Source organism: Siniperca chuatsi, linkage group LG10 (genome assembly GCF_020085105.1).
Source record: "Siniperca chuatsi isolate FFG_IHB_CAS linkage group LG10, ASM2008510v1, whole genome shotgun sequence".
NCBI lineage: Eukaryota > Metazoa > Chordata > Actinopteri > Centrarchiformes > Sinipercidae > Siniperca > Siniperca chuatsi.
In genome coordinates, this window is record NC_058051.1 from 4,061,456 (window position 1) to 4,075,013 (window position 13,558).

Here is a 13,558-nt window from a genome sequence, read left to right on the forward strand (position 1 = left end):
AGTCTGTGTGTGTTCATGTGATTTCCTTTGGAAATCACCCTTATTTCTGATGGAAAGGAAATCAGCTTTATAACAGTTATAATGCAGATTTGAAGATGTTAATTGCCATCAACTGGGTAATGGGAAAAACAGCTGTGCTATCAGAGCGAGCAACTTACATATGTCAATGTAAGTACCTTCACTCTGATGAACAGCCAAATGTGTGGTGTACAATATGGGGTGTGAAAATGGAATGATGCAGAGATATGTACACATAATGTTGCTAGCACACTACTGCTTAAACAGTCAACTGCTACAAAAAACCATGACAAAAAAGCCATCCTACTTATGCTATCAGTTGCTGAAATTCTTTGCCTGCACTCAATATTTTCTGTTCTTTTACAGATCCTGGGGTCATTCCAGAGCAGACTCTGTTAGCATACTTAAATTTCATTTTTGTCACTTGATTGGCTAGGGAAATATAAAAAATAACAGAATCCTATCTCAGATACATAACTATACTAGACTATCAATATGGAATAGTTCGACCCGTACAGGTTGTGAAGAAGCTTAACTTTCTGATAGAGTGTGACCCCCAGGTGTTAAACTCCCAGACCTTCTGCTCCTGTCTGAATCTGAACCGACCTGATTGTTCTGATTAACTGTGTGTGAACGTTTCACAACATCTTCTGTCAGGCAAACTGATTGATCTTGGACGCACTTGACCACCTGTCTTTCATTCTGCCTGTCTCTTCAAGATGCTGCTGCCCCCCCCCACACACCCACAGTGTGTGGCATACGAAAGACAATGAATGAAAACTTTTATCAAATCTAATTCAGACACTATTTTCTGCTTCTTAAAAGGGAAAATTCCAATACTTTAAGTTGATAGTCATACAAATCTTCCAGTACTACAGATAAGTGACCAGTCAATGTCAGATGAACAAATTTAATTTTACCAACAGACAAGTTGCCTTCAGTTTGTAAATAATACAAAAATAAGGATATTTGGACATACAGTATATCATGCTGATCATGCTTTCAGGAAGTGGCAAAAGGATTTATTAAAGTATTACTGCATGTGGTTCAAATGCTGTACATTAATCAGAAATGTTAACATTCGTCAACAGGCCACACTTATTACTAAAAATCAAACTGCTGCTGGATGTTATTTTAATCACAAAAAAAATCCTATAGGATCACATTTTCTGTGCTCCCTCAAGTAAAGGGATGTAATTTTGTTGCATTGTCAACAAATTGACAATGCAACAAATTGTTGCAAAACGTAAGCCTTAATGTCCCACAACGTTAATCTGTTAAAATGACTTCATGAAACACGTGAGTGAGCGTAAACATCAGAGGTTATCCGCAGCACGACTACCAAATGACGGTCAAGTTGCCGACATCTTTGGAGAGGTCGGTCTTTGACGGGTAAACAACCTTCAGGTTCCCGTCATGGTCGACTGTTCGGACCTGCTGGACGATCAGTTCGCTGGAGGTCTCACGGCTGGCGGCCGGCTCTTGTGGGCCGTCCCCTTCTCCATCTGACCCCGCCTCCTCCTGATGCTCTGCTGTGAACTTGTTCAACTCTGCCATTTTCTGTGATGAAACAGGAAATGCCCTTAAAATGCCTGTGTGATTTGTTTTTGCATTTATGAGATGGACTTAAAGAGTATTTCAAAACAGACTGTTTAAAAGTGTAGCACTATGTGACACAAAATCTACCAAAACATTTATTCTAGCACATAATTTCTTCTCTATTTTTTCTCTATTTTCTTTGATGCATTTAATTGAAAAATCTCTCCTAGATTACAAATCTCCTGAGACTCCTACGGTTTAGGTTAAAAACAAAAACTAAAAGGTTAAATAAACCAAAAACAGGAAAACAGGGTTAGGGAAAGAGGGAAGCATTGGACATAAAAGACACAAGATGTGTCCCAAATCCATACTATATACTAATTCTATACAGTACAGACTACATGCTAATTGTCATTGTATACTGTTTTAGCAGTTAGTATAGAAAAAGTCAATATACTTTACCAATTTACACTAACAGGAAATTATACAATACGTGCGACGTCAGACGCCAGTGAAACTGTGATTCTGGAATGTCACTGCCAATTAAACTTCACAGAGAGACAGTAAGATGTTTTTCTTAAGATTAAAACTTTTTACAAGATCTTTCTGGAGTTGTCTCAACATCACCACTACAATTTATTCAAATTGTTCCATCAGTAGTATGCATCAAAAGCATACTCAAAAATGTACTGTATTTAGTATTCATTTTGTCACGTTTCCAGTGTGAACACTACAGACTCAAAACCTGCTTAGAATTAGTGTGTAGTATTGGTTTGGGACACACTAACTTCTCAAGGTTTATTGTTGAACATTCAGTTGGAGTGAACAATAGTGACTGGAATAATGTTTGAGGTTTTTTTGAGCACTCCAATGTCAACATAACAACTAGTCTGGGACAAAAATGTCTTTTAGTGTGAGCAGTACAGCATTTCCGGGATTTCCAAAGTTTGTCCTTGGCTTAACTCCGCACACCACCCACAGGGTCCAGCACTGGCTGTGGTGAGCTCATTTGCTGTACCACCAGCAGGGCCTAAACATTGTAAGGTCAGCCCTTCAGTTCAAAACTTTTGTCCAGAGCACAAAGTCCCACCAACTACTGGACACATTTTCATGAAGATAGCTGTGGAACTTCATTATCAACTTTAGAATAAAGCCAAATGTTTTTAGTGACCTAAAATTGTTTCTTCTAAAGCCTCCATCAGGCCAAAATTGCCACTTGTTCACAGCAAATATTACCGTGAAATTTACTGAGCATTGAACTTTTGTCTAGCACCACAAATCTTCTCCATAAAGTTACCTTCAAACTATTGAATAATCCAGATTAGCTACAAGTGATAGAACATCTAACACATGTGCTCCATGTTTGTTTTTTATTTTCACATGAATAGTTATGACAAAAGTCCAGTCCTGGGCCCAGACTCACTTACTGAAAGGTAATGATGTTGTAACAACATAGAAACAAAAGGCCAAAACTATGAAAATAAAATCAAAGTTGTAATAAACTTGACTTATTCCTTAATGACAGAGAAAAGAGAGAGAAAAAGTGAATCTTACTACAATCAGAGCGTCCATAATGTCTTTACAGGTCTGCAGGCTGACTGCACTCGTCACCTCCAAGAACAATTCTTTGGTCGTCTTCTTGATCTGTAAAGTATTATCAGCTGATCAGGTAATTATTTTTATTATATCATGAAAAGACACAAACTGTGGGCTACATTAAGGCAATGTGGCAGGAAAGATAAACTGACATGCATTTAGACGTGCTAATGGGGTCATTGTTTTTTTCTGTTAACATCAATTCCACCATATGACAGCATTTAATATGAAATCCTCTCTTGCGGGGGAGAACACAATTATTATAATAACCACGAAAAAAAAATAAATAGACATACACACCTTGGTTTTCTCACTGTTGGTAATAGGTGGGAATGAGATCACATGTCCCTCTGCATCCACTAGACAGGGATAGAGCGATTTATCTTGCAAAATCTGCAGGTATCTGTAAAAAATAAAATACTTGAGGGACTAGTTGAGAGAGACAACATTATATAAGGACTTGCAAATGCAAAAGATGCACAGCAGGTGACTTTGTAGGCGTCTTTAGATGATTAACTTGAAAAATTATAAAGATCAAACTGTGTCTGGGCTGTCAGCTGTCACACACAGTGAAGATTCTTTGTAGAAAGAAAGTCATGTAGGACTTTACTTGAAGCACACTGTGTGATGCAACACAGACTGAAAAAACATTAGTGGTAAAGATGATTTTATAAGTCAGTCATGACTATTTAAATATCATGTCATTAATACAGGTCAATAATATCTTATAATAAATCCAAATTTTTCTGCATTTTCTTTTTTTATTGCACACTGATTACAACTACCTGCAGACACAATGTGGGCTTAATAAGCTGGTGATGCCTTATAATAAAATAAAACACCTATTTCTCATTCAACACTGCGGTTGAAATTAATAAGACTAAAGCTGTGGTCCAACATACTTATACTGCCACCATGTGTTCAAACATATCAGCAAGCAAGTTATACGTTTTAATACTTGTCTCTTTTATATAAAGTTGTTCAACATCAAGATTTTAACCAAAGATTCCCTCCCTTGACTCCAGCCTGCAGTTAACTAATGTAGATCTTTCAAAACACTTTCCCCAACAGAGACGAGGCTTGTGCTGTACAGAAGAGTCATAAGTTGTACTGACTTGTGGAGACCAGTGACATTCTGCCTCTTCTTCTGCTTCCTCAGCTCGTCAGCCTCCAGCTGCAGGTGTCTTATCAGCTCGATGGCCGTCATCTCCTTCCGACCCAGCGGCATAATCTAACAAACATTGTGTTCTTATGTGAAATTCAGATGTTTTTTTTTTTTGAGAGCTTTTCAGTGACAATTACAATGGACCACACAGCAACAGAAACAAACACAAAAATGACATGGACTCACACAAGAAACGCCAATAAAACTCTGATAATTTTATTTATTTGATTTGATTACTGCAAAGGAGAGATTTTTACTGGCTGGCTGACATAAGAATTGGATTGAAATCTGAAAATAATGAGCCAACCAATCTGCATTAGCATACCTTCAGCTGGGTAGGTGGTTTGACATCATACATCAGGGGAGCTTTGAGAAGCTGCACATCATGAGTTGCAATGGTTGCAGTGGTCCTTTTACCACACAAGTCATCATGAAGCTTCGTCTAGAAAAAACAACAGGCGAGTGATTTTTGGTGACTACACTGCACACTTTTACTAGTCATGTACCACTAAAATGGTCCAATGTATGCCACCTCATGAGGGGTTTGACCTTACCTGAGCCACCAGGAACCGTTTCAGAGCATTCCCAGGCTTTAGGTTCATGCCGCTGACCACACAGCACACCAAGTAGGGTCGAACATCTTTCACCTCTGCACTCACTTTGACTGTGAGTGCTGTAGGAGCGTCCGAAACATGGAGAACCCTCACCACCATCTTGTTCAGTTCCTCCACCTCATCCTGTTGGTCTGCCACCTTCTCCTTCTTCTTCCTCTGCTGCTGCCTTTTCCCTTTGTCTGTGTTGCGACCCCCGTCCGCGTCCCCTCCATCCTCTCCCTGTCTTCCTTTTCCTTTTCCCCTGAGGTAGTCGAGGATGGACTTGGTCTGGCAGCCATTGACCATCTTCTCCAGACGTTTGTCGTTCAGCTTGTTGCTTTTGAAGTTGATCTCCTTTAGCTTGGGGCAGTCGCTCAGATCGGAGGGGATCTCACTCAGCTTGTTGTTAGAGAGATCCAGCACCTGGGAAGACAGGCATGAGGAGGACAAAACCAAGTGCATAAGTGCATGGAGTTTGGCACTCTGGAAAAGAGCATCAACTACCCCAAAGTATTAAGTGTTATGTAAAGAAAAAAAACAAGAACATACAAGAGTAGGCTATATTGCATTTATGCTGGCACAGATACATACTTGCCAGTCTCTTTTGAGTGGAGGTTATCCGCCAAACTCCGTTTAAAAATCTGACATTTTCGTGCTGCATTGCATATTAGCAAATGTGAAACCTCGTTAGGTATATTTTAAGATATACACCAAACATAGTGACAGCTCCTCTCAAATTCGGGGCACATTTGATCCACCCAGAAGCACTCTCCTTACTGTACGTTAATGTATGCCGAATTCAAAACAGTGTAAGTTAGCGACAATTCAAACAACATTTAATATCATGTTGTATTGTATATTTACAGTATATCATGCTATCTGGAAACGAGGTTCGTCCCACCTTTAGAGCTGCTAGCTTGTGAATATCTCCACTCAGCTGTTCAATGGAGTTGTCAGAGGCGACCAATGTGCTGAGGAGATCCAGGCGCTCGGAGTAGAAGTCGGCGGGGAAACCGGTGATGTGATTCTTGGAGATGTTGATGTTGGAGAGCTTGGTGCACTGACTCAGTCCCTCTGGCAGGACCTCCAGGCTGTTACAGCTCACATTGAGAGTGTTTAGCTCCCTTAACTGAGTGATTCCCTCTGGTAAAACCCTGAGGTTGTTGACTGAAAGGTCCAGGACCTTCAGGGACTTGAGGTTGCCGACGACATTCGGGATGGATGTGAGCTTGTTCCTGCACAGGATGAGGCTTTGGAGGTTTGTCAGATGTTGGATGTCCTCGTGGATCTCTGTCAAACTCGGGCACTGACTAACTTCCAGATAATTCAGCAGTGTGAGGGAATAGATAGCAGAGTCGAGTCCCCCGTTAGAAGAAATTCTCCCGTCGATAGCTGGACCCTGTAAAACCAGTTCACGTCTCTTCCCTGACGCTGCTTTCTCTATTTCTGGCCATTTCTCCATGTCATCCATGCTGCTGTGCTAAACAGTTGTCTTCTTCTTCTTCGCGTTTTTTGGCGGATTGCAGTAGCAACTTTTATGTGTATACTGCCACCTACCGACCAGAGTATGTAGAACAGGATCTAGTTTACATTAGTCTGTAATAATAAAATACAAAAAATAAAACAAAACTATATTCTATTAAACAATGCGGTGTTTATTAAGAAATCTACAGTCACTGCCATCATCTCAGCTGTATAGACTGATAATTTATCATTGACAATTTATCATGACATTATCATTTTGATCTTTTGAGCCGTCAGTAAATATTTTTAAGTAATTATAAAAATGATTCATTATATACTGGTTTGCACTATTTCGCCTGCCACACAATCATTCTTTAGCTCCGTGATACTAAAATCAACTTTAGCCTTAGGAAATAGCCATGGGGGAACATTAAAGCTCGTTTCTTTAATGTTATATTCTTCTGATTTATCTTTTATCTTCCATCCAAAACCATTTCCCTTAAATGTGTTATACTCACAGCATTCATTTAAAACACTTTTGCAGTATTTTGATCCCCAGATCCTCTAAGACAAATCCAGTAAGTACATGTTTGTCCCTTCTGAGCTCTAGTGGGCTTCTCCCTATTCAACCAGCACTGCATCACTTGGAGTTGACCTCATTGCAGCAATGCTAAGTCTCAAGGCTTTGTTTTGTATGCTATCAGTTTTATTTTATTTGGCTGCTGCCCCATAAACAAAACACCCATAATCGATTGCTGAGCTCATCAACACTCTATATCTATTAATGCTTATCTGCTCCCCAGTTGTATCCAGATATAGCCTATAGTTCTCATTAGATTAATTAATTTTTTACATTTTGTTTCTAGTTTTTCAACATGTATCTTCCATGTACATCTTTCATCTAGCCAATCTCCCAGGTAATTGAATTCCTTTACTTTTTCCAAAATGGGGCCTGAGGTACATCTAGCAAGACTCACTGGTTGAAAGTTTAAATCCCCAATTATATGACCGTTGTTATACCTTTAGAATAGCCTCCCCAATCTTTCTCAGCACACTTGCCTCATCTCTCCCCCTGATCCATATAGCTCCAAGATGTCAAGATAACCGAGACAATGAAATACATGACATCCGTTTAAATATTTAAAAATAAATAATGTTCTTGACATATAGGCTACCGTAGGTTTGTGGATGATAAATGTACACGTCTGCCTCAATATACAATATAATCAAAACATAACTACAGAATGTTTAGTTGAGCCCTTATTATAAGTCCTGTGCATCTCTTGTTCATTTTTTTGTGGAATATTAATATCATGAGGCTTAGATTTGCTTGCCCATGCAGATTTACTGGAAACTGTAAGCGATAATAAGTTTGAAGTTACCGCTATATGCTATGCCTTTATTTTGGAGATAACATGTTTGACTTCCTATAGTAACTGGCTAGTTGCTCTGCTCCACGCAAGGGCCACGAAGAAGTAAAAACGCATTATAAAAAGCATTTTGAATGTTTACCGGTATGGCCATTGTGTCAAGATGTAGGCAGAAACATAATACAACCAGAGGTGGGTTTCGGTAAAGTTGGCTTTAACAAATGTTGATGTCAAAAACTCGCATGCGTATAAAACGACATTGACGACAATCCAAGGCGACTGACGACAGGCCTACCATTGCGCATGTGCTCGCTGGTTGTTGTCAGCGGTGGTTATGGAGATGAGATGGGACTGCAAGCTGTCAACATTACGGTGATGTTCGTGGTAAGATATCTTTGAAATACACGCGAGAAAACTTCTGTATAGTCTAAAATGTATACCAACACAATGTAGGAAATAACGAATGACAGTTGACAGGACATTTATTGGATTTTAGCCGGCAAAAATACCTTTAGAATACTAGCTACTGTAAAACTAGCCATGTTGGCTGGTTGAGTAGTTACTGTAACTTAGCTAATGCCTCCCGCCCAACATGTTCAAGAAGGACTTCTCTGTCCTACCCAAGGGGGGTGTGTATGCCATATCCAGGATAGTTTAATTTAGCTAATTTCATGCAGTAAACTGGCCGTTTAATATTTTATGTTTTATGTGACAGAAGTAAATCCTTCAACAAATCTTTAAGCCTCTTGCATTCGGCATACTTGCAGCTACTGACGCACATTCAGTGCACACATAAATGATGAATAACGTACAGTTTGACATTGCTACCTAACCAGAGTTTGTTTAAAAGCCTTAATGTTATTCTTTTATTGTAAATTTATGGAATGAAATAAATCAAATCTTTCTTTAAATTAGTCATTGTTGGCTAATTGCTGTTTGTTGAGCATCATTTGATCAAAACAAGTGTTGTGACATTAAATAGTTTTGGCTGTATTAGTAAATATTCAATATTGCCTCTTGTTGTACGTGGTTAAGAGGGACAAAGTGCTGTGACAGGCCTCTAGAATATTCTTCAGATATTTTTGGTTGGGTAAAATCTTCAGTACTAGTACTGTTACAATACCTGAGTTTAGTTACTGATACCTAAACTATACTTTGTTTCATTATTTTACCCTGAGAAATATACATGTTTGTTTACACAAAACCAATTTTTCATAAAGAAAAAGATGCCAAAGTTCTCAAATGTTGAATGCAAGCACCCATACAAGAACAATAAAATGCAGTCTAAAATTGGCAAATTTTAAATCTGGAACTGTCTAATCAAAGAATAAGTAAACTGGACTGAAAGTCTGACGAGACATTAAATGCCATTTTTCAGTACTTGGTGCTATGGAATTTTCAAACTAGACACCCACACATATAGGAAGTTTAAACTAGACATCAATATAGAAGCAATGCTCAGGCAGCATTATGCATTATGTCATTATACTGGAAGATGCAGATGAAACACGAATTGGACTGTCCAGGCCTGTAAAATACATAAATCGTGAAATCACCTTCAACATCATCTTTACATTCATCATAGTCACTAATTGAATTTCTTTGCACTTTCAGATATTGAATATCAGATATAAAAAAATACAATTAGTTTGTGTTCTATCAGTATCCACCAGAGGGATGCCCAGGAAGATAGGATTCATTGTGGTCAACTCTTCAAGTCATGAGGACAACTTCAGTGCCAAGGAGCTCATGGTCCATGCACCCACAGTCAATGGCTGGAGATCCAGCAGGTACATTAACACAGTGCTTTACTTTCAAAAGCACGTCAAAAGCATAAAAATCTTTTTATTTTTATTTTTTATTAATGGCAGTTTTCTTAGAACACTCTTCTGTCCTCTTAAAGAAACTCAACATTGTGTGACTCAAATATTCCGCAGGCTGTGCTCCTATCCTCAGCACATCACCCTCCAGCTGGTGGAGAGAAGTAGGGTGAGGAAGCTGCAGCTGCTGGCCCACCAGTACCTGATCCCAGCCAAGGTGGAGTTCCACATTGGAGACACCCTCCCTGAAACCAGCACCCCAGGGTTCCCTGGGCAACTTCGCAGACTCGGGTGAGACTGGAGACTTGGCCAGGCTCAGTTTTGACTTGCACCCTTTTGTGTATATTTACTAGAACTGCACATTAGCACAACCATAAACATAGTTCATTTTTAAGTGATCAAATGACTAATGCGGTCATCTGGCTTTTTCTGGTGAGGACAGTCTCATTCAGGCACCTGGTGATGATGCTCCCTAGACGCACAGATTTGTTCCATTGATCTGGTTTTGATTTTGTAACAAACTGACCATACCAGGAAGGAGGTATAGGCAAGCAAGCTCTGTGCTATAGTCATGTTGAATCTCCAGAAGGCATTTGATTGTCTAGGTTATGGCATTTTGCTCTATAAATTAGGAGCCATTAGTTACAGTAAAGCAGCCATCAACTGGGTTCAGTATCTTACAGGAAGATATCAGAAGGTGGACATTGATGGGAAGGTTTCTAGTCTTAAGGCCATAACTTGTGGGGTCCCTGAACCTGGGGCCAAAATACATGCATGTTAGCAATTAGAATACGCCTGCCATTGTCCTTGCCCAAGGCACTGGTTCACAACTGGAATTGGTTCCCAGGTGCTGCCCACTACTACTAAATATCTAGTATTAATTACCCCACAGGGATAAATAAAGTATCTGTATATATATCTATATCATCACAAAATTTAAATGTAGCAGTGCATTTTAGTTTTGTATAGCTCAGCAGAGGAGTTGAACTGAAAAGCAACACTGTACTCTCACCACAGGTACGTGTCTTTGTCGGACAATGAGAAGACAGGCTTCAAAGCTCGGGAGCTGAAATCAGTCCATGTAGACGCCATCGGAACATACCTGAGAATAACCTTCCATAGGAACTATGTCAACCGTTACAATCCCTACAATCAGGTACTCTGTTAGACGATAGCGATGCACCTACACCACTATTTCATTTTGTCTGGTAGAGAAGACTAAGAGCGGCTTGGTTTATGCGTTGTTCCATTTTGTTTTTGCTGTTTTTCTGAAGTTTCCTCCAGTGTTTGAAACACATAGAAGTTATTTTGTCTTGATTTCTGCTGCATGAGGCTCTCATTAGCAGCACTTAGCCTGGCATCAGCCTGGTATCCAATAGCAACACAGGCTAGAGCACACCTCTCTGATAATATTTTAGTGTCTCATTATTGTGATGTGTTGTGGTGATATAAGAACATTTTAAAGACTACTGTACTGTAAATGTGGCTGATAGATACAGTAAGTTAAAACATAAAACATTTTAGGGTAATTTGAGAAGGATTACAGTATGTGTTCTGTAGGTAGTTTAAGAATGCCTTCAAATCTAATACTTTCAGCAGCGGATTAATACACATTTGGTGCTTTAATCAGTAATTAAAGCAACAGGACAGTTTATGTGGGAGTGACTCAAAAAATATTATTGTGTGTGCGTGTGTTCATAGTAATGAAGGAACATGTCACCCACTCCAACAGTGTGGCTCAGTTAGGTTTTTTAAATTGTTTTTGGATGACGATGGAGCTCTATGGCACAGAGTAATAAGTTAGATCAGACTTTGATTACACAGACACTACTTGTTAGTAGGATCAATCCATTGTTGGTTTTGGACTTTTCATGTTATTTGTTGATAATAATAATAAATAAATAGTTCCACTGTTAACCTCCCAACACTCACCCATCTATCATATGCATTGATCTTTGATTTTCTCTCACAGTTCTGTTCGTTCAACCACCTCACCAACATCTTTTTATGATTTCAGGTTGCTTTGGTTGCCATTAATATTCTGGGAGATTCTTTGGATGGCAATGCTTTTAACACAATTGTAAGTGAACACTATCTTCACCTGACACCCATCACTGAACTTACATCTGCACAGCAGTAGGTGGTGCTGTTGTGCTGTGATTTTGTGAGACATTGCTCTGTCATCAGTCACTTAGAGTAGGGTTGATTGATGTTTCCTCATCCATCCACTGACATTGCAGCCACTATGACAGTTTGAACTTTTGGCATGTTAAAATCGGAAACAGGTCTCCTAAACAAAACAGGTCAAATAAGTATTCCTCACATATCGTGTATCAATGATTTATTCTTCATAAAACAAAAAACTGGATTTGTTTGTCCCTGTTGTGATGGTATTTGATCTGTGCAAAGTTGTACACTTCTTGATTTTTCTTTTTTTGTTGTTGTTGTTAGAATACAAAGTAGCAAAACTAATGGGGATGGACAAATAATACGAATACCAACACAATATAATGCAAATCCAGTACAATGACCCTGAATAATGTGAAGCATAAAATTTGTTGTGGGCCTATGTCAGAGAGTTGTTGATTCAATTTACCTGTAAGTTTTGAGGCAGTATTTGATGGTGTTGTTGTATTAGATAATTATGTAATTATATAGAGATGATATACTAGATTGTATAGCTATAATATATATATTTCATAGGTGTTTTATGTAGTATTTATTCATATTCACTGATTCAAAGACAAGCGTGTCTATAAGCACACGTGTTCACCTGAATAGTGTGTGTGTGTGTGTGTGTGTGTGTGTGTGTGTCAGGAATGTAGTAATGAGACACAAAGGGAGGACAGTATGTAATCACACAGGAGGCCTTTAGTTAGCCAGTGTAATCAGATAGTCCTGCAGACGGACAGGTCCTGGAAGAGAGAGAGCACCTTAAAACACACAGACACAGAGACATGGAAAGCCACGGACACACACTCGCACAGATTCCAGTGAACAGGCTGTGCATTGTTGCTCCACTAATCCGACTCAGAGCACCTCCACCACAGCAGTGATCTTGCCTGGAGGGTCGGCTAGATCTTGTTCTCTTATATTTGTTCTGTGGGTGGAAGTGTGTTTGTCCTGTGGAGGGACACTGTGGTGTGGATACAGGAAGATATGCCGCTGTAAAGTGTCGGTTCATCCAAATTATGAAAAAAAGGTATCTAGCCATGCAGATAGTTCTGGTTTTATTTGTCCAGGTTTTGAGATCTGTCTTTGAGATTTCTGCCTTCACTCCAGTGCAATGGAGGTGAATGGAATTTTGTTCATGGTGCTTGCAGCGTTGAAAAAGTGTGATGGTTGATGGTAAACAGAAGCTTTTTTGCTGTCACAAAGATGCGGAAGCTGCCTTCATGGCCTTAACTCTCCATCAAACTATAAATCTGCTCTGTTCTGTTCTCCAACTAGTAATTCCAATCTTCAGACTTTAAACAATACTGATAAAGTATTAGTTCTCAATTTTGAGCTTACTCTAACTGTATTTATTTTTGTGGTGTTTACATGTAACTGCCCTAAGTGGCAATGTAATAGGCCTTTGTCACAGTAGATATTTTGACTTGTCATAGTAGGAAAAGCACAGGTTTCACTAATAACATTAACAATGGCTCTGTTACATACTGTATGATTAGATAAGTGCACAGTATTGTTCTTGTTGCTGCTTATTACTGGCTAACAGGAAGTGGTGCTCTGCTCTACCAGGAAGTTTGTCCTTCATCACATTAAATGCTGGTTTGGTGCTCATGAAGTAATGCAAGAATGGTGTCATCAGTAGTACACTCTTTCCTGTTCTTATAATGATTGGACACTTAACATTTCAGGTGATAGCAGTGTAGTCTGGAGGTGCTTATTAATGATTGTGTGTGTGTGTGTGTGAGAGAGAGAGAGAGAGAGAGAGAGAGAGAGAGAGAGAGAGAGAGAGAGAGAGAGAGAGAGAGAGAGAGAGAGAGAGAG

At 39.2% G+C, this 13,558-nt stretch overlaps 2 protein-coding genes across 4 annotated transcripts in view; one reads left to right on the top strand and one right to left on the bottom strand.

Moving 5' to 3' along the window:
* Positions 1-914: 914 nt before the first annotated feature.
* Positions 915-6,442, bottom strand: lrrc47 (leucine rich repeat containing 47). The gene is made up of 7 exons (XM_044210975.1): positions 5,813-6,442; positions 4,873-5,334; positions 4,644-4,760; positions 4,269-4,384; positions 3,454-3,556; positions 3,112-3,201; positions 915-1,578 (listed from the first exon to the last, which is right to left on the bottom strand). Exons 1-7 carry the CDS (start codon positions 6,380-6,382, stop codon positions 1,357-1,359), a joined length of 1,680 nt encoding a protein of 559 aa, XP_044066910.1. The 5' UTR covers positions 6,383-6,442; the 3' UTR covers positions 915-1,356.
* Positions 6,443-6,578: 136 nt separating this feature from the next.
* Positions 6,579-13,558, top strand: part of cep104 (centrosomal protein 104) — a 38,687-nt gene continuing 31,707 nt past the window's right edge. Inside the window, exons 1-5 of one of the 3 annotated variants that reach the window (XR_006379504.1) lie at positions 6,579-8,129; positions 9,409-9,535; positions 9,683-9,856; positions 10,583-10,721; positions 11,583-11,645. Coding sequence is in view for 1 of the 3 variants with exons in the window: in XM_044210971.1 (XP_044066906.1) it covers positions 9,423-9,535; positions 9,683-9,856; positions 10,583-10,721; positions 11,583-11,645 (489 nt within the window). In the remaining 2 variants the exon portion in view is untranslated. The remainder of the gene's footprint in view (positions 8,130-9,408; positions 9,536-9,682; positions 9,857-10,582; positions 10,722-11,582; positions 11,646-13,558) is intronic. The other 2 variants (XR_006379503.1, XM_044210971.1) reach the window with 2 other exon arrangements.

Excerpts from the sequence above, each read along its gene's own strand:
- lrrc47 (XM_044210975.1), bottom strand. The coding sequence starts at position 6,382 with ATGGATGACATGGAGAAATGGCCAGAAATAGAGAAAGCAGCGTCAGGG. Across the intron at positions 4,385-4,643 it reads AACCACCTACCCAGCTGAAG|ATTATGCCGCTGGGTCGGAA; the intron begins GTATGCTAATGC and ends AATGTTTGTTAG. Across the intron at positions 3,557-4,268 it reads AATGTCACTGGTCTCCACAA|ATACCTGCAGATTTTGCAAG; the intron begins GTCAGTACAACT and ends TATTTTTTACAG.